This window comes from Haliotis rufescens, unplaced genomic scaffold (assembly GCF_023055435.1).
Source record: "Haliotis rufescens isolate VD_foot unplaced genomic scaffold, xgHalRufe1.0.p SCAF_29, whole genome shotgun sequence".
Taxonomy (NCBI): Eukaryota; Metazoa; Mollusca; class Gastropoda; order Lepetellida; family Haliotidae; genus Haliotis; species Haliotis rufescens.
In genome coordinates, this window is record NW_025963990.1 from 3,872,929 (window position 1) to 3,900,736 (window position 27,808).

General features: G+C 38.2%; 1 protein-coding gene across 13 annotated transcripts in view; it reads left to right on the forward strand.

The window, feature by feature from the left end:
* Nucleotides 1-27,808, forward strand: part of LOC124144419 (rap1 GTPase-activating protein 1-like) — a 345,341-nt gene that overhangs the window by 236,746 nt on the left and 80,787 nt on the right. The window contains exon 1 of one of the 13 annotated variants that reach the window (XM_048402800.1): nt 4,097-4,481. The exons of 11 other annotated variants lie outside the window; for them this stretch is intronic. In XM_048402800.1, coding sequence (XP_048258757.1) covers nt 4,447-4,481 — 35 coding nt within the window. In that variant the 5' untranslated portion in view covers nt 4,097-4,446. Of the gene's footprint in view, nt 1-4,096; nt 4,482-24,451; nt 26,028-27,808 lie in introns of those variants that run through there. One more of the 13 variants, XM_048402801.1, reaches the window with a different exon arrangement.

Here is a 27,808-nt window from a genome sequence, read left to right on the forward strand (position 1 = left end):
ATGCAATACATTTACGACCGTCTCAGAAATAGCAACATTCTTTAGAACTTTATCGCAATTTTATCTTTTCATCAAAGTTTACAGACTTGAAACACCATTGATTGTCTTAAATAGTAATGGCTGGTCGCCACCGTCAATCCATAAAAACTTTCATTGTTGGATAAATCCAAGATGAAGGATGTGGTAGATGATGCATCCCCCGGATTGAATCTTCTCGCTGAACTCTTTTGTTCAGCAAAATTCTATTATCGTTCAGGTGATGTTTAATGAGCCAATAATCCAGCTCCATAAACAATTTTGTTTTCTTTGAATATTTTTTGGCTTCAAACCTCATACTCTGGAATGGACAGTTGATGATTCTTGTGCTATACTTTGGCGTGACACTGAAACAGGTTGATGAAATATTCAAAGATACAAAGGATATTGATCTTGGCAATGAGACATGAATGTTTTTACTTTCCAGTGCTGGCCAAAATGTAAATGTAGGCAATTGAATGACAGTAAAACAAACATGGGGTCTTAATTAGTATAGTATGGAAATCCACTTTCTGTAGTAGAAGTAGAATTTATGGCGAGCTTGTAATATTTCACCATTTTCTGAATGAGACTGTTGGGAGTAGTCTCCCTTTATTGATCAAACCTCCATGTTTGTTTACATGCTATGAATTACATTAATTTTTTCTAAATTTTCTGTAAATTGCAAATGTTGGAACATATTTTGGAACAGTTTTTCTACAATACAGCCAAGCATGGCAAATCATATATGTCACTATGTGATAAAGGGGCGGTCGGGCAGCCTAGTGGTTAAAGCGTTCGCTCGTCACGCCGAAGACCCGGGTTCGATTCCCGACATGGGTACAATGTGTGAAGCCCATTTCTGGTGTCCCCCGCCGTGATATTGCTGGAATATTGCTAAAAGCGGCGTAAAACCATACTCACTCACTCACTATGTGATAGCTCTGTGTTCAATTGGGGGCACGGGTGGCCCAGTCGTCTAAGGCGCCGCGATTCGCTGTGCAGAGTTGCATCCCTTGGGCACGCCAGAAACCTATGATTAACGCCGCTTTTGACAGTATTCCAGTTATATCACGGCGTGACAGCCTAATGTGGGAGGAAAGCCCAAAGTGATGCAGGTCTCAGATATCTACCACTTCAATGAAACCCACGAGCACAGGTATGGTGCTGACAAACCTAGAAACATAATTGGGGCAGACTTGGATTCGAACCCACTATCATAGGTTTCTGGCGTGCCCAAGGGACGCAACTCTGCACAGCGAGACAACTGGGCCACCCGTGCCCCCTTCCTTTTGAGAAGTAGAATAGGGTAGAGGAGGGTGAGTGAGTTGGGTTTTCTAACACCCGTGCCCCCCCACTGAATAAGAAGATGGCTGTACCCTTGATACTCAATTCTTCAAAATTTAGTGCCTTCGTTAGAGAAATGCAGAAGATGGAAACAGATTTGTCATCTCCCTGGCAATGGCTGGTAATGATATTCCTGTGTTTTTCTTGGTACATTTTGACATGATCATATCTGGTGATGTTTGACTGGTGTTAAGATGGAGGATGCCTGACCCGACAGAGAGTGATGATGCAGTGTCAACTGTGTATTCTCATCCTTTGGGGAGCATTGATTCAGGCCGTGGACGACTATCAAACCAGCTGGCTAATGATTTTGATCAATAGCGTAGACATCTTCAACACAGACTCTGGCTTACATCTGGATCCGCTGTCGGTTCTGGAATTGTTTTTGCTCGGGCTGCACCTCGTTTTAGATTGTCGGCAATTGATGTTGGTTATTTTTGAAATAATACAGATATCAAGATAACATTTTTAGCTCAATTTTAATGAAAGTTAGTGATTGGCATATCTAAAGTATTCCCTACTCTTATATAATATTTTGTGTCACATTACTCCTCTGGTTCGGGTCACATGACATGGATTTGAATTGTAAGGTTCTGTGTTCACATGACTTGTATTCAGGGCTCCCTAGGTTAGGTCACATGACTGGCTTACAAGGCTCCCTAGGTTTGGTCACATGACTGGCTTATAATGCTCTCTTGGTTTGGTCACATGACTGGCTTACAAGGCTCTTGGTTTGGTCACATGACTGACTTACAAGGCTCCCTAGGTTTGGTCACATGACTGACTTACAAGGCTCTTGGCTTGGTCACATGACTGACTTACAAGGCTCTTGGCTTAGTCACATGACTGGTTACAATGCTCTTGGCTTGGTCACATGACTGACTTACAAGTCTGCCTTGGTTTGGTCACATGACTGACTTACAATGCTCTTAGAGTTTTACACAGCATATTGCAGTAATCCATCAATATTGCAGTTGAAGGGAAAAAGGAATGTTCTTCACACATCATAACCATGTGGGGAATCAAACCCAGTTGTAAGGCATGACAAGCTGATGCTTGAACCATGAGGCTATTGAACCTGTCCTTAATGAGGACCTATGGCCAAATCACATAACTACTTGGAAACAATAAATCTCTCCTTGCCAAGCCACTGATGAACAATATTTTCCATTTTCAAAATATTGTTGTCTCTACTAAGAAAGCAAGCAAAAAAATAGCACCAATATTCTCTCAGCACTGACACAGGTGATAATACCTTCCTCCATGATCTATGAGCCTGGTTCAACTTGTTCTCACTTTATTTTTGTAATCCAAAGCATTTTAAAAAAAATGTGAAGTTTGATGCCGTATTTTTTCTGGACAAATTGCAGGTTGCTTCTAGTTGTTGACAGTGCTTGTTCTTTGTTGTTGGAGAATTAAGGCTTCTCTTTCAGCGAGGGTCGGCCACAAGACCTGTGTCAACTTGGCTCATCTCCGTACACTTTCTGGAATTAAGCCTGTTGAAGTACAGGATTATGTCCTCCAGCATAGCCTGCTGGGAGTCCGGCAGTGTGGGTGTGATACCGTCCAAATAAAATATGATATGTTTGATGAATCTGAATTCGGTTAAATGTCTTCAGGGCTTTTGGTGTTGTAGTTTGCGTCACCAGAGTTTAAAGATGCAAGTATAGGATATTGTAATAGTTGATCATGCATCTGTTGATGCGAGGCCTGCGGGAGGGTGGGGCTTGATGGATGTAAGACCTCCATATCAGCTGCATATATGTGGAAATAACTTAAAATTACCATCACCAAATTACAAATATATGCATACATTTTTTAGAAACTGAACAGTATGAAGGTATGTTATCCTCACTCACTCACCATTGTCTCACTCACTCACTCACCATTGTCTCACTCACTCACTCACCATTGTTCTCACTCACTCACTCACTCACCATTGTCTCACTCACTCAATCACTCACTCACTCACCATTGTCTCACTCACTCACTCACCATTGTCTCACTCACTCACTCACTCACTCACCATTGTCTCACTCACTCACTCACCATTGTCTCACTCACTCACCATTGTTCTCACTCACTTACTCACTCACTCACCATTGTCTCACTCACTCACTCATTCACCATTGTCTCACTCACTCACTCACCATTGTCTCACTCACTCACTCTCTCACCATTGTCTCACTCACTCACTCACCATTGTCTCACTCACTCACTCACTCACCATTGTCTCACTCACTAACTCACCATTGTTCTCACTCACTCACCATTGTCTCACTCACTCAGTCATTCACTATTGTCTCACTCACTCACTCACTCACCATTGTCTCACTCACTCACCATTGTCTCACTCACTCACTCATTCACCATTGTCTCACTCACTCATTCACCATTGTCTCACTCACTCACCATTGTCTCACTCACTCACTCACTCATTCACCATTGTCTCACTCTCACTCATGATATCAGTCACCGGATTGTTAATAATAATAATAACAACAATCATACAATCACAGATAATAACAATATAATTTTAAGACAACATGTGACAAGTATACATAAAACATTTCAGGTGTATACACTTGACATTGAAGGATACATTGATATAAAATGCATTAAGGCCACATAAAGGATGATAAGATGTAAGATTGGGACATTAAAATGCTAAACAATTAAGAATTGTATTTCAGATAAAAGATCTTTAGATACGTATGCATGTATCATTACAGAGGAAGATAAAAGAACATTTATTGACCTCTTTTGGGTGTGATAAAAGCGTGATATAAACCTGTCCGGTTCACATAAAACTCAGCTGTGTTAATCAATATGTGTTTAACTTCATTGGAGGCCAGCTGTCACACACAGCTGTCAACATGTTCAAGATGACGTTCCACCTACGAAAACACAACCTTATTGTTGGGTTTATACCCAATTTATGAGCATGACTCTCAAAACAAAGACAGAAACTGACGCCTCGTCCATTATCGTAACTTGCGCCCGAGTCTCGTACATTTCGCTGTACTGATGCACCACGTGGAGAGGGATACCTAGACAGTATGTTAATTGTGGCTACGACGTGATATGTTTCAGAAATACTGGCAAAAATTCACTTCAAGGTAATCACGATAATTTGGACGGAAATTGTATAGCTTTCAATTTGTGCTTTTCTGATAAAGAATGATTTATTGCATTGATATGATTGGTGTTTTTCTCATGTAAGTACATTCCACGTGTATGGCACAGTTCTGATTTGTTTGTGTTTTCCACTATATTCAGACATGTACTGTCTTAATGAAGCATCTTTGGTGACAGTTTTAATAGGAATCTATTTGTGGGTTAAGCTTTCATGAAAAGAGACATGAGATATTATGATGTTTTGTGATTAATCTTCACATATCTATAAAAGTGCTGACATGACATATTTTGGACCACAGAATTCGCCAGAGGAAGGAATTATTATCTGAATTACTGATCTGCGTCATGTTATTAAATTATCATTGGTTTGGGGAATCAATATTATAACTGATTTCGGGACACATTTGTTACCAGCAATATGTACATAAAACTAACTGATATGCATTTCAACTTCTTGTATCCATATGACAGCAATCTCACAAGGTAATCCCAAGAATGCTAAATATTTTTTGTCCTGTGATAGGAGTTGAATGGCTACCCACAGCCTCAAGCTTGTTTGTTTGTTGTTTAACGCCGCACTCAGCAATAGTCCAGCTATATGACGGCGGTCTGTAAATAATCAAGTCTGGACCACACAATGTAGTGACTGACATCATGAGCATCGATCCACGCAACTGGGATACGATGACATGATCAACCAAGTCAGCGAGCCTTAACATGTGATCCCGTTAGTCACCTCTTACGACAAGCATAGTCACTGTCACAGCAAGAATGGGTTGCTGAAGACCTATTCTACCCCAGATCTTCACTGATGTACAGCCTTAAATATCTTTAAGCATAGGCATTTTATTTCAATATTATTAGATTAATTATTTGACATAAATCAAGAAAATAACCGGTTGTTCAAGGCACAGCACAGAAGATAGAGAACCAATGCTGGTGTATCTTTAAGCATAGGCATTTTATTTCAAAATTATTGGATTAATTATTTTACATAAAGCAAGAAAATAACCGGTTGTTCAAGGCACAGCACAGAAGAATGAGAACCAATGCTAAAGTATCTTTAAGCATAGGAATTTAATTTCAAAATTATTGGATTAATTATTTACATAAAGCAAGAAAATAAACGGTTGTTCAAGGCACTGCACAGAAGAATGAGAACCAATGCAAATGGGTGTGAAAACATACTGCTGTTTACAATGAAGATTGTCTCCTACAGTGAACATTGGGTTGTGTGTCGGGGGAGTCTGTGTGATAGTGTCACTGAGTTTCTGATGTCTCCTTGAAGTAAACATTCTGATTAAAACGCACCAGGATTCCCTAAACTACTGACCTTGTTTTCAGCCACATCCCTGTCCGTGACATTAATCTTGACATGTCTGATGACTTTAAATATTGACATTTATCTGAAGGAACAAAATGCCCTTTGAATAGTTTCTATTTGAGTATGATAATGATGAGATTTTTGCTATGTTTCAAATCTGTTAATTCATAGATGTCCAATATCATATTTATTTTATGATAGCAGATTATTTGTCTATTTTCTATCCAATTCTATTTTGAAAGATTAGTAGTGAGGGAATTATCATCTTGATACTGACGTGTGGATATAAGAGAAAAATGCTAAAAATGGTACATATTAATTGCTTGCATATTTATATTTTCGTTCTGGCTTTGGAAAATTGCAATAAAATTATTATCTGTATTCCATTTTTATATCAACCAATTAGTGAAAATTGGAAGAAAAAAAATGTTTTGTCATTGTAAAGGGTCGTACTGTGTAGATAGCAAAGCGAATGTCACTGATGTATTTCCTTTTATTGTTCTTGTCTAATTTGTTTCATTGGAACAACCAAAAAATAGATTTTTTATCATTGATGATACTGTTTAGACATGTTTGTCCAATACCAACTATCCTGGCAGACCTCACGTTATTGGGTTGTCGTAATTCACTACTGTGGCCATTCCTTGGACACTCCTCGTTTTTTCTAATTAAGTTTTGGCTAAAAAAGTGTTTAATCAATATGAAAGATTACTTCATTAATTTTGAAATCGCAGTGGAAGCTGTGAAATGGGGCATCTTGACCCGTCTTGACCAATGAGGCGTTTAATTAAATGCCGTGTTTCAAATCTCCTGAGGGTTAGGCCATAGTTAGCTGTCTAAGGTCTCATGCTTTGTGAACTAGTTGTGAGGGAGACAGTGCTACTGGCAGTATTTCTTGTTAATTTTGACAGACTCAGGTCCCCAACTGTGTGTAACATGGAAATAGTTGTGAAGAAAGTGTGACAGCCAGACGTCTGCCCATCATGGCGGCCATATTTGTTGGCGATCTCTTTGGAGGATTTCTATGAACCTATTAATTCTATTTAAGTCAGAGGGAGGATCATGATTAAAAGCTCAAAGCCCTTAATTGAAAGTACTGCATTTGAAGTTATACTTAGCGAATATAAAAGCATTTATATAAGTCTCGTTATGCAGAATTAAGCAGATTTCAAGTAGAAATTAACCATGCTGAGAGGTTAAACCATCAAAATACCTCTTTTCAAAAAATATTTTCTGCTTAACCCCTCATTAACCAATTATAGAAACGAACCAAAATGAATTCTAGTCGACTGGTACATTTGAGATTATGGAACACTGGGGGAGATTTATCAAAGAATCTTCAAGCCAGTAGAGCCAACTAGTGCTGAAAGTAACCTACCCTCCAAAAGCCTCACTAACAAGTGATTGCCACAGGACATGATTGAAAACTCAGTAATCAATATTGTATCAGTAACAAAGTTCAAACAACCTTCAGGAAATATACCGTATTCGACGTAATAAGCGCCCAGGGTGCTCTCAATATTAGAAATAGGGGGGTCTTATTAGAATGTTATTTTGGTGAAAAAAACAGAGTTGAAAGATAAATTTCGTGGTTTATGCTGACAGCCTGAAATGTTTATGTACGACAGATATATTTTTCCAGAATTAAATGCCCATAATTAAGGGTGCATATAACACACGAGTGCGTATTATATGCGAATAAATAAGTCTTGTGTACATTGATCAATCGGAAGGGGTGCTAATTGGGATTGGTTACTAGCCAATATCTCAGCAAATGTCACCGTGGGCGCTTATTAGAGCGGGGCCCTTATTACGTCGAATATGGTACTTGATAAATAGGATACGTTGTAAAGCTACCAAAAACAACAAAATTTGATCGCAACCTATTTGTTTCCGTTAGTGAGTTGGGTTTTACTGCACATTTATATTCCATCATTGTCATGGGAGAGAAATGGGCTTCGCATTTTGTACCTTGTAAATAACCCTCCAATCTTGTACGATAAAGAGGATGCCATTAATACAAGCCTTTTCCCCCACACTACAATATTAACACAGTCTCTGACCAAACACCGAAGGTACAAGTGGAGTTATTGCTGAATCCTCAGCATCTCCTTGTGTTTTCAACACGACTGTTTTAACCGGAGGGACTACTATTGAAGCCCTCTCAATCTGAGGCGAAGATTAGGCAAATCCCTACAGATAGCCACAGAATTCATTCTCCCTATTCAAAGTCAGCCCACACAGTGACGTCGTGCGTCACATCGTTAATAAGGCTTTATTTCACCCCTCAGCTAAATCAAGACGTATGTTGGTCCAATGCGGAAGGATCCGTCGTATTAATGAAACAGTCCTCAAGTACATTTGGAGTCAGTCTTGGTTTTGGGTGTCAGTTTGTTTGTTGTTTGGTTTCCTGATTGAAGAAACAGTCCTGATCATTAATTGGGGTGTTATAATGTATTAATAATCGTTTAATAATATTATCCTTCAATAAAACCAAACATATGAGATGCCTGAAATATTTGTTATGGAGATTGTAATCAAGCTCTGGGTTGAGGGTTTGTATTTCTGTGCCAGGTTGTCAATGTTAATACATGATAGTCCATTTCCATATATCATTTTGACTTGTAGGTTTTGTCATGATCATGGCTGTTTGATAAATGATGTTATGCCACAGTATGAGGGTACCACCAATTACTGACACTTGCTGTCACACCTGGTGTCAGTGTTATTGGCTATATAGCACATGCAGCTCCTATATTTTATATAGTTCATGTTTGTCTGAGAGTTGGTATGTATAGTTTACTTATTCTAAGGTTTTTAACAATGTTTTCTGGTGTACAGGAGGTCCAGCTGTTTAAGGCGTAGACTTGCACAAGTCTCTAAGGCAATAATTATAAGTTTAAATCATAATTTCTAGATTATGTAAATGATAAGAACAAGTTGTCCCTATGAGAGACTGGAGTCTTGCACTGTCACATATCTAGACTTGCCTATTTGGAGGATAGAATTACTACACATCGATTAACTTTTCTTTCAGTACAGCCTTGGAGCAAGGCTGTTTAAGGTGCTGCAATTCCCAGTGTTGTCAGAAGCTAATGATCATGGGTTTGATTCACAAATTACCTGATTATCGTTGTCAGCACCATACCCGTTCTCTTCAGGGTTTCATCAAGTGGCAAACATTTGTAAAGTTATATTCTGACCATATTTTCTAGTGGCCTTTACATTATCCCATTACAGAGTTATCTCCCTTCATATTCCACACACTGTCCCTACCAGGTTAATTGGACACTTGAGGTTCATTTGTATCCTTGCATTCGTAACATTCTATATTGTGTTATGTAATTGTGTGACGTAAGGGGGGCGGTTCGTTTTAAATAACGATCGAGCGAGGTATGGTGTGTTACGGAGGCCTGAACCAGTTGTGTCTCTGTGTTTGTGCTGTTGTCAGTATTTTATCAATCAGGCACTATTTCAAAGTGTAAAGCATTTTAATAGCTTGAACAACCTACGATTTCCAACCCATTACGCTGTCAGGATTTCACGTTAGAACTGGTCCCAACAACCTACTCTGGTCGCAAGAGGCAACCGAACGAATGGATCACGTGGTCAGGTTCTGGGACGATTGTGTGTCATCGTACCCTGATGATCGTACCCTGGATCATTGCTCACCATGTTAAATACTGTGAGACGTAATTATTTACTGACTGCCATCATTCAGCTGGTATATTGCCGAGTGCTGTATTAAAAATTAAACAAACATCAATGAATGATGAATACCGTATTCGACGTAATAAGCGCCCACGGTGAGATTTGCTAATATATTGGGTAGTGAACAATCCAAATTAGCAGACCCCTATTCGCATAAAATAAGCACTCATGTGTTATATGCACCCTTTATTATTGGCAATTAAATTCTCGAAAAATATATCTGTCGAATATAAACATTTCAGGCTGTCAGCATAAACCACTAAATTCATCTTTCAACTCTGTTTTTTTTTTACCAAAATAATATTCTAATAAGAGCCCCCTATTTCTAGTTTTGAGAGTGCCCTGGGCGCTTATTACGTTGAATACGGTATTATTATTGGACAGTTGTGCAGCATTTTGTCCAATTGTAGAAGATACTTGTGATGTTAAATACTCTAACGTATAAAAAATTCATTCAATGATATAAATTTCATGTTAAATGTATAAACTATATAAATAATTTCTCCCATAACACAGGTATAACTTTCCTTGGGGTGAGTGAGTGAGTATGGTTTTATGCCGCTTTTAGCAATATTCCAACAATATCATGGCGGGGGACACCAGAAATGGGCTTCACACATTGTACCCATGTCGGGAATCGAACCCGGGTCTTCGGCGTGACGAGCTAACGCTTTAACCACTGGGCTACCCGACCGCCCCTAACTTTCCTTGGAGAATCTAGAGTAGAACCTTGGAAGATTCTTCGATCTTGACACTTGTCTTTTCAAAATTACAGTCCCATCTAAGCGGCTCCGAGGAAAAGTAGATGGTGTTTTATGACAGTAATAATGGCCGAGGTTTGACGGTCGGAGTCTAGACGGACTTCTGGTCCCGTATTCTGCCGTTGTCGGTTGTTAAGACCACTAGCCGAAAAGTCATCCACCATTATTGATTGGACAATTTCGGGAATCTAAAAATAGCTCCCAGACCCGTTTATATTAGGTTTGTGAATAGCTCAAGACACTTTATGAGCATCTGGTCGCTGAGACTGGCATAAGTGTTGCCTAAATATAATAGGGACACTGTGATAAGTGCTTATTTAGAATTCATGACAGATGTAGTAATTACAAACTAAATGCCTTTGAATCATGATATTGTTAAAGGCATCCAGTCCAGCACACACAGAGTCTCTCTCCGTACATTGGGACTGTAGGAAAATTGAGTATCATCATCTTCTCATGTTGTTGTTCTCTCCTGTCAAGGATGCTATAATTGACTGAGAAATTGGACAGTTTAGTTCTAATTGAAGCAAATTGCCGCTCTAATGGAACAACTTAAACAAATCATGTGACGTCTGGAAATATATTTTTCTTGAAATATTTTGACGACCATTTCAGTTGTTTTTTTTCAGGTGGTTGTTGAAAAGTAAAATATTTTTCTTTTTAACATATTAAATTTTGTTATTATTCTGTCAGGAGTGAAGGACTGCACTAGGTATCATCAATTATATATGTTCAAGGTGAGTGAGTGAGTGAGTGAGTTTAATACCTATTGAAACTCTATTTCAGTTCTATTGCAGCATGTTAGCTTTATATGGGTGGAAAGCATAGACCTACAATTTCTTTCTTTGGAACTCAACCTTTTTTTCGAATCCACATTTCGTTTTTGCCAACACATCCAAATACCAATTTTAATGTAAAACCTGAGGTAAGGTTAATTTTTCCAGTGTTTTTCGGGAATTCATTTTTTATAGTAAATCAAGCCCCCACAAAATGTCGAACCCCATGAAGGAAGACAAAATAATAGGAAGAGAAAACAACTTTCCAGGGACTCGGGGATAAGGATTATTGTTAATGGCTGCTTTTATTTCAATTAATTTCTTTCTCCCAGTGGCTGTTGTTTGTCAGTGGTATGGTAGTGATCTATGTCAAGAGCTGTTTACAATAATTGAAGTGTCAAACATCGATCTGCCTACCAGGGCTATCTGCTGAGACCAGCTGTGACAGAGGGCGCTGATTTATGAGAATCTCTATAGACAATAAGATGGCTTGGCGTGATTGTGAACTTCAAAGCAAACGTGTTGCATTCGTGTAGCAGTATTTGAAATTGGTGAAAAAAGACAAATCCAAGCATAATGAATTCCAAAGGTCAAGGTTGAGAAAGATTTTTTATGTATGTATTCAAAATTTAATGGTGATATTATAATATAATGGACAGTGATATTGATAAAACAATCTGATAAACTTGATATCACCATCAGATAAGTATGCAAATGAGGTCATCATTCAGGGACTACTTTTAGTCGGCTCCATGCATTGATGTGATGCATTCTTACACAAAAAACGTTCCAAAAAGTAAAGAGTTTTCCCAATGTTTGAGTGAGTGAGTGAGTGAGTGAGTATGTCAACAAACACTGCAAGTTATTTGGCATACTTGGATCCACTGGTCACGGGTTCGACATGCTGGGTTTATTAAAGTGGTAACCATGCCCAACCTCTCACATTCAACTAACAAGTCAAGATGCAACTAAAATAATGTTCAAACAGGCTTGAACCAAACTCACTCACTCGATCTTATCTGCAATGACATTACATTCAGGATAGTTTGTTAGAGAAAGTTTTCGGTCCAGGGAGGTGTCGATGTGTATTAATACCGTTCGCATCTCACTGGTTATAAAGGTGACTGTCCTATGTTAATGAAAACTTCATTTCTTTTTTTAGCTGTTTTGTTACATGATGACATTTAATGCTACATGGACTTTTGTTTTTCCTGAAACACAATAATATTTCATAAACTGATGGAATATAAATGAAATATTAATAACATGAGATTTTGATATTTGATTTAATATTTCCTCTACTGATGAAAGGGAACAGTTTATGACCTTTCCTTGCCCAAGGTAGGCTCTGGATCCATTGTGCACTATTAGAAAAATATGACATAAAATATCTTGTCTAGGTATATTTTTTTTTAAAAATTTATAGGCAATTAAATTTGCTAGGGACATTTTTAGCTACAAATTACAGTTTCTGAAATAATATACCAGCGTAACAGAACATTATTTCAAAGTCAGTTCTCATAGTAAGTGTCTTTATCTCATATTTCCTGTTTGTACTGGATAGTATTGCACACAAATACAATTACTATCCAGGACCCAGCCTTAGTAATAATGGTTTTTGCTACTTAACTTTGGCATTATTGTATAGAGAATGATATCTAATCCGTCATTTCAAATACGCTGTCTTTGAAGTTTTCATTGAACTTGAAGTGGGGGTCACGTTACTGAGACATAATTGCATTTATTTTCGTATTCTGTTTCCCTAGTACACTTGATCTATTTGACCTTATATGGTATAAGGGGCAGAAGTGAAGCTCTTGAACTTTCCTTTGGTGGTTGTAATCTTTATATAACTGTACATGCTATTTTTTGTATTTTAGTTTTTTCATATTATATATTTTAGTGATGAAATCATGTTACGAACGTTGACCTTGTCGAGCTTGTGTAGGCCTGTAGCTGTTTGGTGCCGACCTCAACAATATTTGTACTTTATCATGGCCGTGTGTAGATGTTCAAATCTGGATCAGACACAATCTCATTGAAATCAGATCTTAGGTCTTGCCACTGCTAAACAAAGATCTGAGGACATCCCATTACGGGTCACGTCAGAACGACCTTTCATCCGACCAATCAGAGCGTCGCTTACAAGATCATGAAAGTGACAGTCAGAGTGTGTTTTCTAATCATGCAACCAAAAAAAATTGAACACAGCGCATTCTGAACTACAGTTACAGGTTTTAGGACTGAATCCATACAATCTAGACCATCTATTAGCCATTCCTGAATGTTCTTTTGTCAGTTTTCTAATTTATAATTGAGAATTTGTCAAAATATGTTTTAAGCTTAGTCGCCAGTTTGAAACTAGTACTGTAAAGCATGAGAAAGCTGCTTTCTGATTGGCTAATGTCGACTTACTGTCAGTCATCCCATTGGTCGATCAAAGTTTGTGAAAGGTTGGTCTCGCGTGACCTGTGGGATGTCTTTGTTTAGCGGTAGCGAGAACTAAGATCTGATTTTAATGAGATTTGATCAGACATACCCCACTCAGACACAGTATACTGACACTGAGACTTGATCAGTTCTTGTGTGCCAGACAGGGTAACAATCTGTTAATATATTGCCTTTTGTATGATGGAGTCTGTGATGAAACCACCACGACCCTCTGCACTCCTGGCAGATACTCTATGACCCTCTGCACTTCTGGCAGACTATCTCTCTCCTAACCTCTGTTGGCAGTCCAGCCTGAAGTTGCAGGAAGCACGTTTGTAGATTAGGCAATTCTTGACTTTGAACCTTGATGAGCAGATCCTGATTTGACAAAGGGACACAACTCTGCAAACAATTTAAACCAGGATGAAGATGGTTATGGAATAAACTTCAAGTTGGTGAAATGTAATTAACAGTCATTGGTACGAGTTGTGGCGTGGTCCCCCCCAGTTGTCACAGTGGGGACGTTCCCCTGCAGGAACATCGCACTTGACATGGTACAAGCCTGACCCCCGCCCCCTCCCGCTCCACCGTGTATACATTACAGGACATTGTTATTGTTGCAGTTTATTATAACTCACCATGTGCTACTTGCAAAAACTGCTAAGTGGGCCCTTGGCACAACTCGGTTGCCAAGTGCTGCTAATTTTACTGATTTACATCAACAGTTGTGGGAAGGTAGTATTTTGTTACATGCATCCAGTATTGAATGTTTGATTTGTATGATTAGTCATGATTCAAGTTCAGTCCATGTGAGTACTATTTAGTCTTTTATCACATGTTGTCCATGTATGTTTATTCTGTGTTGATAGAAATCTTCAGTTATTGACATTCTTGACAGGGCAGACGTCGGGACTTATGTTGGAGTCGTTAGGTCCTTGTGATTTAGTATGGAAGGGCGACTTAAATTGATAGGCTTGAAGTTTTAGCACTAGATTATTTGCCCTTCAAAGATTATGTGGGCTATATGATCATGTGTCCTGTTTTGGTTTGTATTTGGTTGTTTTGGTTGTTTTGGGTTTGTTTTCCCTTACAATAAACCATCCAAAACAGATTTTAAAAAAACTCACATAATCTTTTACCATTCATGTAAGACTAATATTTAGTCTCTGAAATCACGATATTTTTGTGTTATTGGTACATTTAATATGCAATAATAAGCAGCACAGAGAATTTGTTCATTTTCAGCAACTGAATAATTAAATGATGAAAATTTTCTTAATTGCTTTGGAATAATTAGTTACCGTATTGGACGTAATAAGCGCCCAGGGCGCTCTCAAAATTGGAAATAGAGGGCTCTTATTAGAATATGATTTTGGTGAGAGAGAAAAAACCAGAGTTGAAAGATCGTAATATTCGTGGTTTATGCTGACAGACTGAAATGATACAAAAGAAAAGCCTGTGTGTATTATACACGACAGATATATTTTCCAGAATTTAATTGCCCATAATTTGGGTGCATATAACACACGAGTGGGTATTATACACTGATAAATAAATCTTATGTACATTGATCAATCGGAAAGGGTGCTAATTTGGATTGTTCACCAGCCTATATATTAGCAAATATCGCCGTGGGTGCTTACTAGAGTGGGGCGTTATTATGTCGAATGCGATATGTTTGTTTTAGGTTTGGTATCAGCGAAACAATGATGATTAGAATCAGAATATCAGTATAATCTGTTAAAGAGGGACTTTGGGCCAAATGGCTAAAAGTCTTTTTAACATTCTTTTTAAGTTGGCCAACTCAAATTTTATGATGGACATAAATTATGTGGTTGATGTTATATTATAACATCTCTATACATGTTTGATGAACTTGAAGTAGAGAAATCATTTACAAATATTAGTTGTATGTTAATACATGGCCACAGACAATGTCCAGGGACACGTTCCTCAAAAATAGTGCTACGATTGTTGTAAGTCAATGTTAAAGTATTGGAGTTACGACCTCATGGTGCTATTATTGTTGTAAGTCTATGTTTAAGTATGGCAGTTTAAGGACCGTCCTAGTGCCATTATTGTCGAAAGTATATGTTAAAGTATCGGAGTTACTATCGTTTTAGTGCTATTATTGTTGTAAGTCTCTGATAAAGTATAGGAGTTACGACCTCTTAGTGCTATTATTGTTGTAAGTCTATGATAAAGTATAGGAGTTACGACCTCTTAGTGCTATTATTGTTGTAAGTCTATGATAAAGTATCGGAGTTACTATCGTTTTAGTGCTATTATTGTCGTAAGTCTATGTTAAAGTATTGGAGTTACGACCTCTTAGTGCTATTATTGTTGTAAGTCCATGTTAAAGTATTGGAGTTACGACCTCTTAGTGCTATTATTGTTGTAAGTCCATGTTAAAGTATTGGAGTTACGACCTCTTAGTGCTATTATTGTCATTAGTCTATGTTAAAGTATCGGAGTTACTATCGTTTTAGTGCTATTATTGTTGTAAGTCTCTGATAAAGTATAGGAGTTACGACCTCTTAGTGCTATTATTGTTGTAAGTCTATGATAAAGTATAGGAGTTACGACCTCTTAGTGCTATTATTGTTGTAAGTCTATGATAAAGTATCGGAGTTACTATCGTTTTAGTGCTATTATTGTCGTAAGTCTATGTTAAAGTATTGGAGTTACGACCTCTTAGTGCTATTATTGTTGTAAGTCCATGTTAAAGTATTGGAGTTATGACCTCTTAGTGCTATTATTGTTGTAAGTCCATGTTAAAGTATTGGAGTTACGACCTCTTAGTGCTATTATTGTCATTAGTCTATGTTAAAGTATCGGAGTTACTATCGTTTTAGTGCTATTATTGTCGTAAGTCTATGTTAAAGTATTGGAGTTACAACCTCTTATTGCTATTATTGTTGTAAGTCCATGTTAAAGTATTGGAGTTACGACCTCTTAGTGCTATTATTGTCATTAGTATATGTTAAAGTATTGGAGTTACGACCTCTTAGTGCTATTATTGTCATAAGTATATGATAAAGTATTGGAGTTACGACCTCTTAGTGCTATTATTGTCGTAAGTATATGTTAAGTATCGGAGTAAGGACCTCTAAGCGCTATTATTGTCATAAGTCTATGATAAAGTATTGGAGTTAGTATCATTTTAGTGCTATTCTTGTCGTAAGTTTATGTTAAAGTATGGGAGTTACGATAATCCCACCGCTAAGATCACTTTGTGGAAAGGGCCCAGTCTTTTTATAGGGACAATTTGTTATTATTCATATGATCTATGAATTATGATTTAAATGACTGATCAGTTTCCTAAGAGACTTAGGCAAGTCTAATGTCTATCTTAACAGGTGATATCATGACATTCTCCAACCTTTATACATAACAGATTTCAGACAACATGTTTCCGACATGCGCTCTGGAGCTTTGGAGACAATTTTGCTTTTGTCAGCAAATCTCCTTCGTGATAAAGTCAGACTTGTACGAAGCATATTGTGTGTGGGAGGTTGGTTTTTTTTATAGATTATAAGCATGTAAAAGTTGATACGGTATTCTATTTTGAGATGTAATGGTGAGATTAGTTTTCTGCAGGGCATAGAACCAATTCGAAAGTATCTGATAATATAATGACCTTTCGAAATAGGAACTAATAATCGCTTGTGGTTCGTTTTTAATGGCGTCTCCTGTGTCTGATGATTAATTTCATTCCAAGGTTACTAAGCTCTTAGATTGTTCTGTAAGAACTTATTTTATCATGTTCGCTGATGCCAAGTTGATAGTTAAAGTGTGACCATTTTTGTACCTTAATTTAATTAATTTTTTTGTTTGAATTTCTTTTGGGCGTTCCGTTGTGGAATAGGTTCAATGTACCCAGTACTTAATGTTATGAAATTGAAGAATGGGAGGTTACAGTGTGTCATTGTACCCTGGTGGCCTGGGTCGTTGCTCATGCTATCAACCACTGGTTGGCTTGTCTGATGTGGTATAACTTGATTATTGTTCATGGTTGTGTGGAAATTTTTTTTTCAGTTAGGACTACACTTTAATATCTAATGATAAGACTCACTCACTCACTCACTCACTCACTCACTCACTCACTCACTCACTCACTCACACATAACACCCAATTGTTAGATTGTCATTATTCATCCATGTTTCCTAAATTATTAAGAGTATTTGAAGTAGGTACAGACTGATGGTTTGTTGCACATGAAATTAATTCCCTAATTGCACAAAGCTGACAGTAGTCCTTAGCATTCAGAAAGAAACAGAACTTAACGAAAAGGTTTTGTATTTTTTTGTGTATTTGGCTTTAACTGTGTTAAAATTTGGCCATTCAATCTGAAATGTTTTGAAAACATTTTGCAATAACAATGGCTGTATTAATTTGATTTTATCTTTCCTTTTCACAGTTTTTTTTCCCTTTAACTGATGATGGTGATGGGCGTATATGAAAAGGATGCGAATATGAGCCAAAGTAAAATATTATCCTGGCTTATTTTTTCATTTGAGTTGCGATGTTATCAATAGCTCATACATGCACAACGTTTCCTGCTTTTTCTTTGGAGGACATTACCACATAATTGTATCATTATTTCCGTGTCAGAAGCATTGTTCCGTACCATAGCAATCTATCACCATGTTTTGAGCATGCTCAGTCACACACAGGAAGTAGTTTGGCTTGACTTCCGCCCCGAGACTACGGTCTGCCTTACAATAGAACTCCATGCAGAGCTTGTTACTGTCTCCGTCTTCCTGTTGTTGTTCAACGCTAGTCATCTTATGAGGGTCACTTTACGAGACCGGCGTGCTAAGGACATCACCTGCATCTGTGACACTTAGCCTCTGGTCAATATTTTTTTTCGGGGTCTTTGCGGTGAAAGTTGCAGTTAATGGCTACATTTGAGATGAGGATGGGAAACATCAGAAGGTTGACTTATATATCATTGCAGTTGTTGTTTTGTTCTTCAGATTAAATGGAACAAGTTGAAATCAGGATGGTATTTGAAATAGTTGAAAGGTTACTACTGTATTCGACGTAATAAGCGCCCAGGGCGCTCTCAAAATTAGAAATAGGGGGCTCTTATTAGGATATTATTTTGGTGAAAAAAACAGAATTGAAAGATAAATTTCGTGGTTTATGCTGACAGCCTGTAATGTTTATATACGAGAGATCCATTTTTTCGGAATTTTAATTGGTAATTAATTAAGGGTGCAAATAACAAACGAGTGCGTATTATACGCGAATAAATAAGTGTTGTGTACATTGATCAAGGGGTGCTAATTGGGATTGTTCACTAGCCAATATATCAGCAAATATCACTGTGGACGCTTATTAGAGCGGGGCGCTTATTACGTCGAATACGGTATATAACTAGGCGATATGTTAAGGTTGTTTTCAGAATATTTTGTTTTACTTCATTTGTATGCTACTCAAAAAAAGTTAAAGAAACTGATTCTTTCACAGATTAACTATAGTGATATGAAAGAATTGGGTGTTCTTTAACTTCTTTTGATTAGTATGTCAATTAACCAAGTTCCTTATATTGGCAAAGGTTGTCTACAAATTTTGATTTTTATACCAACACAATTTTTGACTTTCCGCTTAAGTCAACATTTTTCTGAAAACGTGTTTTCTCAGTTATGCATTCATTTTCATCCTGGTCGTTTACTCTAAAGCATGGTAATAGCCTCACTGTTATAAACACTGCTTGATACACAGCATCGTCATTTACACGGCATGTCAATTTGTGAGCAGAGTGCAAATTGCAGCCATGGACAGGGAATCCCTCAATAGTGTGTCTCGCCGATGTGTCGAACAAAGACAACGAGCCAGGATTCCAAGTTATTGGAACTGGTGAGATCAATACATGCATCCCTGCATTATCTGGACCCATTGTGTGAGTGGCCATTTTGGAATTTGAAGATGTATACAGAGGAGGGGCTAGTGTTGGAAAAGCTTGACCCTGTATGAGGATATTTACTCTTTCAAGATTTGATTAATGGAAAGTTAAAAGAGTGCTATTTGTGATTAGAATAAGGTTATGTCATCCATAGTAGGGGCTGGTATCACCAACTGAGCAATGATTGAGTGTTATATGTAGTTTTGAGCTGGGACGGGGGAGAAGGGTCCTTGTGTCAAGATCAAGTATGTTGCCACTGGTAACGACAGTACCGGAGGAATCTCAGTTTTAAGGAAGCACATTTGTGTGATGTATATTTATGCTGTATACAGGGTATATGTACGTGGCACAGACATCTTGGTTGCCACAATTTGCTGTGCATCCTTTGGTATTTCTATGGTCATGGGTTTGAATCCCAGTTCAGATTGTTGTTCTTGGTTTGTCAGTACACATGCTCAAATTCTGATGCCTTATACATCTGTCCTATAGGCTTATGTTGTTCCTGAAAGAAACAAGGACAAGACTTCCTTATACCCTAATTTTTGTGGGTTTGACCTGGTACATTTGTCACTTAGGGCTTACCTCACGCACATATCGACATAATAACTGAAATACTGGTCAAATCGGGGGAAGGCAGTGTGTTTTGTTTGGGCACAACTGATACCATTGGTTGTCATACATACCATGTCGTGTTCCTTGTGGCCCTGTTCTCGATTGCTCTGTGTTTTAAACCCAATGGAATCCGTTTGGGCACATAATGGAGACTGATACTCTCTTGTGTTTATATTTATTTACATATGGTCTGTGAGTGTGTCTGTTGTAGGGAAGGGGGGGTGGGTGGGGGGGAGATTTGGTAGGATTGATGGTGATTGGCTGGAATGATGGATGGATGGTGATTGGATGGACGGATGGTGATTGGATGGACGGATGGTGATTGGCTGGAATGATGGATGGTTGGTGATTGGATGGACGGATGGTGATTGGATGGACGGATGGTGATTGGCTGGAATGATGGATGGATCGGGATTGACTGGATTAAATGGTGATTGACAGGATTGAAGGTGATAGGATGGATGAATGCTGATTGGCAGGAATGATGGATGGATGGTGATTGGCTGGATTAAATGGTGATTGACAGGATTGAAGGTGATAGGATGGATGAATGCTGATTGGATGGAATGATGGATGGATGGTGATTGGCTGGAATGATGGTGATAGGATGGATGAATGCTGATTGGCAGGAATGATGGATGGATGGTGATTGGCTGGATTAGATGGTGATTGACAGGATTGAAGGTGATAGGATGGATGAATGCTGATTGGCTGGAATGATGGATGGATGGTGATTGACTGGATTGATGGTGATAGGATGGATGGATGCTGGTTGGCTGGATTGATAGATTCTGGTTGATTGGATTCACGAATACTGATTGTTGACTGACTGAATGGAACCACAAGCAAACAGGAAGTGGGGTATGGTTTTTACCGATACACATGGGGTGTTTAACCCAGTTGTTCAGGGAATTCACTTCTGTAAATGATCAGTACTGTTTCACCACTATCAATTACATTAACACGAGTGAGACGTTGTTTTTCTCCTCACAACCACCACCACACATCTGATATGTCCCTCACTTTCGTATAATCAGCAGCTTACTATTCAAAATAATGGGAAAATAAATTTGTTAAAGTTAATTGATGTGTCTTGTCATGATTTTGTGGAAATGAAGCAGAACTGATGGAGATTTCAGACCTTGAATCTGGCGCTCCAGGATCCAGTGTTGTGAATTTATTTCTCAGAAGTTCATAAAGCATGACCACACGGAGAAAATGGCTTGACACAGATGGTGAACAGATAACACTGATTTACATTCCAGGACATTTAAGAGGCGTTATGGTGTTTATAATTTCCAAGCGTGCAGTGCATGAATGGCATTTCCTAAAACAGAACTTTCTGCTAGAATAACATTAAACTACTTGACATCATATTTTTAAACAAAATGATTTTTTTTATTTCACATTTGGTGCCTAGAAACTATTCCAGTTCTGATCTGATGTTGAAAAGCCCACAGATATATTTCTGAAGGAGGGACACTATTAAGGCTGAAGGGGTTTCCAGGCACTACAGATATGTACTCCAGGTACTTTTCGATATACAGGAATGTCCCCTAACCAAAGTCAGAATACAGAACGGTACCCTGGGGTGAGTCCATTCCGTGCGCTTGCTAAACTGTTGTAGAATCTGGCATGGCAGTACAAGTTTGTCTGAATGTCGATGAACACCGGAGATTATATTCACTTCCTGAGTTACACTGCTGTATAAGATGCATCCCAGGCCACCATATAACAATGAGCATACAGAGTGCCGTGTGTAGTGTAGTGTAGTGTAGAATGCACAACATACATTCATGAGGGACGGACCATTTAATACATGAGGGGTAGAAGGGGCTGGCATAGACTAACATTTAGTCTCTGTAATCTTATATTACACAATATACTTCTTGACTCTAAAAAAAAGAGAAGAAAATCCCTATGCTGATTAAGTGAGTGAGTGAGTGAGTATGGTTTTACGCCGCTTTTAGCAATATTCCAGCAATATCACGGCGGGGGACACCAGAAATGGGCTTCACACATTGTACCCATGTCGGGAATCGAACCCGGGTCTTCGGCGTGACGAGCCAACGCTTTAACCACCAGGCTACCCGACCGCCCCTATGCTGATTAATGTGGAATAGAGCTAGCTAGAGCTGGTTAGACTTGCTTTTGTATGCGTTACTAGATTATTTTTTTTTTTATATAAAATAAATATATTCCACAGTAATGGTACAGGACTAGGGCTGGCATTTTGACTGGAGATTTGATATTGTTTCAGCTACAGCTTCAAAAACAGATATTATTTTAATTAAGATTATGAGCCTGAGCACATTTTGAAGAGAAACACTTTGCAACAATGTTATTTCCATGGCAGACAAAACAGATTTTCAACAGTCTGAAGCATAATTATTTCTTTAAAGAATTGTTAGGGAACATATATTTTTGGGGGATAAAATCCCTGCAATACCTCTACCTCTGTTAATCATCATTGCCATATGTCCAGGGGCCACTTGCACAAAGCGATCAGAGCGCTACAACTATTGTAAGCCTATGTTAAAGTATGGGAGTTACGATCATCTTATTTTGGCTGCAACCACACTATACTCAATCTTCAGATTTTCAACAGAAGTCCTCTCCACTGTCAACTTCACACAACTAGTTGTTCTCACAGTAGCACCAATCTAACAGCTCTTCTGAGCACAAAGGCGGGGAAACCTCACTTCTTTCCAAAAATATCTAACCACTAGAGGAATATGATTGGGCGTGGGGGTTGGGAGTAATCCTGATGTTATAGAGGTCGTATTCTTAGAATGATTAACAAAGATAACTATTGTTTGGATAATTCTTGCAAATCCTCAACCTCTACAGGGTTAGAAACTAACAGTTTTTGTCCTTATAATGATAACATTAAGCAAAACCCTTAAAATGGGCCAATTTCTACGACTCCTTAGGATACATTTACTATTTGGCAGTTTGGTAAGGACTATAGGACTAGTGCCAATTTCTAACACTGCTCTTTTACATCATTGCCAGAATATACCAAAGGGACAGGTGGGTTCTGATTTCTGTATACCAATATTAAGCATAATATAATCACTGACAACTGAATAAAATGAGTGTTTTGTGTGATGTGTTGTACAACTAGTCATTATCATATTCAGCAATTTATTAACATATTTATCAACCGTCCTACATATCACTGACTGACGTCATGGGATCTCAATATTGAAACATGCAGTTTAGGACCAACACTTCTCCCCCTGAACCAGAGCTAGCAAATCCAGAAAAGAAGCAGCAATCTTGTGGAAAAAAGACATTAAAGCCAGAACAGATTTAGATTTTATGACCAAACTGGCAACAAGGTCACTTGAAAATTACCCCATGTCATAAAAAAAACCATGTGTGGCCATATCCAAACACCAGATGCCTCTTTGGCCAGATAAACAAAATGGCAGCTTCCTTTTGGACATGCTCATCGAACACACATGTCTCCTCAGAACTATTTGGTAGTGAGATTTTATTGAGCACAGAGACTGGGCTCCTTGAGTGTAATGATGCACATCAAACCACAGTTCTTTGTCTTCCCACAGCATTGTCTGAAGACATTGGTCAATAGAGGAGGATTGGTGCCAGAGTTTGAATTTTAAGAGACGCTTTCATTGCCACTAAAACAAGTCATGTGGAAGCTAGTGTTTTGATTTCATCTTTGATTATGGTGGTGCAATTATCAGTGTATTGTTATCTCCGTGTGGAGGTAAAGTGGTTAGCGATCATTGTTTGTGGTGGTTGTATATAGGTTGTAGATAGCTGTAATTGAATAGGAATGATCTGAGTATGGACTATTGGTATTGATTCTCATTATTGTGTAGTTAAAGGTTATTGTACAGAAATTTGATCTGTTGTAACCTTTGGTATGCAATTAAGACTTTTGTAGGAATAGTTTTTTAAGTTTATGGATGTAGTTTATTCTACTCATTTTACAAGATGAATATGCAAATAAAAAAATGAGGTGTGGAGTTAAAAAAAATTAAATGCAGTGTTAATAAAAGAATGTTTTCAATTTACCAGAAAGAAACGAAGGAAAGGAAGGCAAATATAATGTAATAAAAAATGTAAACATCGGGATGAATTTCTTAAAAAAGAATCATGCATCTGAGAATTTAAAAAATCTGGCACAGAAACACAATAGGCCTATAAAAGCAACTCATCTCCTGATGCCAAAATAATAAACAATATATTATCTTTCACCCAAAAACCATACAAGAATGCCTGAAGCCTCTGATTAAACCCCTGTGTTGATTAAGGTGGCCGGTGCGGCACGACAAGGTGTCAGATTACGATGTTGATATCGTGAGAGGGAGGTACTTGGTGGAAGGACAGCTGGGGGAGGTTAACTCCATACTGCACCGGGCTCTGAGACTGTAATGTTCTGTGTGGAACATAGCCCCCCTTGGTGGCTCACAATCGCTGCTCCGCCGTGGTTGAAGTTGACAGTGGGAGTGAAATTGGGAGATTTATTTTACCCCATTGATTGGAATTCTTGGATTCAAAGGAGGTGGATATAGATTGTGAAGGTTTTTGCTTTGTCGGTGGAGTGGTCTGCCTGAAGTTTTGTGTGGTGGATTTGTAGCAGATCTTTAAAACTCGATCAATATGTGTTTCAAGAAGTGATCATGATGTTGAAAACTTAAGATTTAATTATCTGAATGTTGGAATAGTGTTATCAAGATTTCAACATTTTACTTCCACAGCTCTCTCCTATTGTGAAGTTTGACTACAGTTATAAGGTGACAATGTTATCATAGCGTTTCACAGGAAGTGGAAAGAAACAGGATTGGTGAAGGAAGTGGTTTTTATAGTGAGCAGGACAGTTTGACAATGGAACCAGATAAGACTATGTTCCTGTTCTCATGTGACTCACTGTTGATTCATAAAACTCTTGCTGCATTTTGACTCTGTGTCAGATCGGTTTTCCTGATTTAAAAATACCACAGTGTTGCGTTGAGCAAGTGAGGAACATGTTGAAACTATATCATGATTTTGATTGGACGTTCCGCCACCAGCATCACCAACTCTAGCAAGGAAGTAATATGTACATTCTTCCCCATTCCTGCATATAAACCACAAGTGGACAATGTGTTTCTGCTGAATCTGTTTTCCCTTGTATGACAATGACAATTACAAATACCCATGTGTTTATTTTGGGATGAGTTTATAAAAGGTCATGTGGGATTGGTTCTGTAACTGAATCCATGCAAGTAATCAGATTGGACATATCAATGCAGTGTACCTATCTGTTGGTTGTCCTGTCAGACAGAAATATGGTTCATATCACGATGTATGTGTGCTCTTGAAATGACAACTTACTCACAGTTGGGAGACAGTGTGTATATTTGAGATATTATTCACTGTATCCATGACAGTATTGCTCTGAGCCAGTGGAATTTGTGAAAAACATCCTGATCCATTTTCCAGTTTCCAAGAACCTCTTTCCAGGACTGTTGGCAATTTCTCAAATAACTTGCTCCATATTTATGTTTTCAGTGAATTTTTATTTTCCTTGAAAGATGGCCCATTTCAGCAGTTTTTATGAGCCGAACATTTCATTGATGAAATTGCACTGTTGGTAAACAGTTAATTCCGATGTCAATGGCAATTTCCTAATCACAACCCTGTCATAGGGACTGTCCACGACCTCATCGGTCGTATATTGATATCGAGATGCTCTCCTCTAACCATCACAACTCGCGTCTGCTCCTCGGTGTCGTCTGCTACTAGTGTCGTCTGCTCAGCCAGGAAGGAAGCCGAGCAGCCTGAAAGGGGAATAAATCCCTTTAATTCCATGGGGGATAATTATTGGATTGATTACTAATTAATTAATTGTTGTGTCTCCCTGCATGTCACTCAGACTAAGGGTCAAATTGCTGTGCATCTTCTGCCCAAAAACTGTGAAGTTCTGAGTGCATGTGGTTGTGGATATCACACAGACATTGGAGGCAGCCATGACCAAAAAACCAAGGTATGTCCTTGAAATCCTTGTGATGGAATTCATCTGTTAACATGTCTTACTTTGTCTTAGCAATTATTCATTTGCATTGATTTGTTATATTTCAGTTATAATTCCATGCTATAACTATTTTATCTCATTACCCAATGTGGATAAATTAAACATTTGAGAAAAGAAAAGTTATGTATTTCATATGTTGTCTGTTATGAGGTAGTGTGAGTTTGAAATTTATTTTTTCAACTGATCATATTTAAAGAACTTGGAATTGGTTTCATTTGTCTTGGAATATGCCAAGATGACAGGTGGTTTGAATGGCTGGTTTGTGCTAACGTTCAAGATAACATTGATGGATTTACCAGACGGGCAATAATCTTTTGGGATTCCCTGATGGTGAAACTTGCTGTAGACAGGTGTGAAGAAAATAGGTTTTTTGAAACTTGTAGATGGTTTTACTGGTTAAGTCATTATTTTGCCAGATAAGGGGTCATTTCTAAGGATAGAACCCGTAAAATATGATTACATTCTGGAAGTAGAAGAAGCCTATATGACATGATATATTTTCTGTTCAAGTAGAGAACGTGTATTGGGATTCCTATCTGATCTGAAAATGATAGTGTGTGTTAAACGCTAATTGAAAAGAAATGAAATTTTAGAATATCAAAGAAATTTTCAAAAGACATTTGACAGGTTGATGCTGAGTCCATTCATATAATTTTCAGCACCGCTTTGCCTTTTGCACCAAATGGAACATTGACATTTGACAACCCATTTCACTGAAGTTTGGCTAGGTTTAGCATCTGAGCACTTCACAATAATCTGGAGGCATGGTGGGCCGGTCGTCTAAGGCCAGCAATTCACTGTGCAGAAACCTATGATCGTGTGTTTGAATTCCAGTTTGCCCTGATTATGTTCTAGGTTTGTCAGGACCTTGCTCGCTCGCTCGCTCGCTCACTCACTCACTCACTCACTCACTCACTCACTCACTCACTCACTCACTCACTCACTCACTCACTCACTCACTCACTCACTCACTCACTCTAGGCTCACATCACGTTGACCCACTATGATATTATCGAAATAATGTTTAAGCAGCGTTTAAACCAACTTCCACAAGCCTTGTCTACAAGATGTCTAGGCAAAGCCATTTCATTACCCACAAATTTCAGAAATGTATTTAAGGTTAGCACTTTAACAGCATGTTAAAAATGTTTCACTTTTCTACAACTCAAAAATACTTTTAAGAAATGAAATTGAAAATTCACTTTATGGTAATAGAAAATGAAAATGTTGATATCGATCACCAGAGACAGAATTAGATTTAATAACAAACTGAAATTCATGCAAAGTCGGCCTAAACCCATTTCGTGGACTTCATTAGACTCCGGTGATGTTTATGTAGAAAGCTAAGCCTATCTCTTCAGAGATCAATTAGTTCTGGTGATACTGAAGGCACTGCCTCTACACCTCAAGAGCTGCCGCAAGGTCGTTGACCTCAAGTTTGTAGCAGTGTAGTTGCAAGGGCTTCACTGGTGGAGATGCTGTTGACGATGAGGCGTTAGTAATTGATTTATGGTTTAATGATTCTAATCAGAACGCAACCTGTGATAAAATGTTCATGAAAGATGAATTCTTTTACTCTGAGGTGGCCCAGAGGTCGCTGACCATCAACAGCAGTGGGGTCAATAAGGACGTCAGAAATTGGCATGTAATATGGTTTTCTTGTAGCCGTTGGCTTTTTCCATTTGTTTGTTGGGGACTGCATTGGGAACTGTGTTGGGGACTGCGTAGCTGAC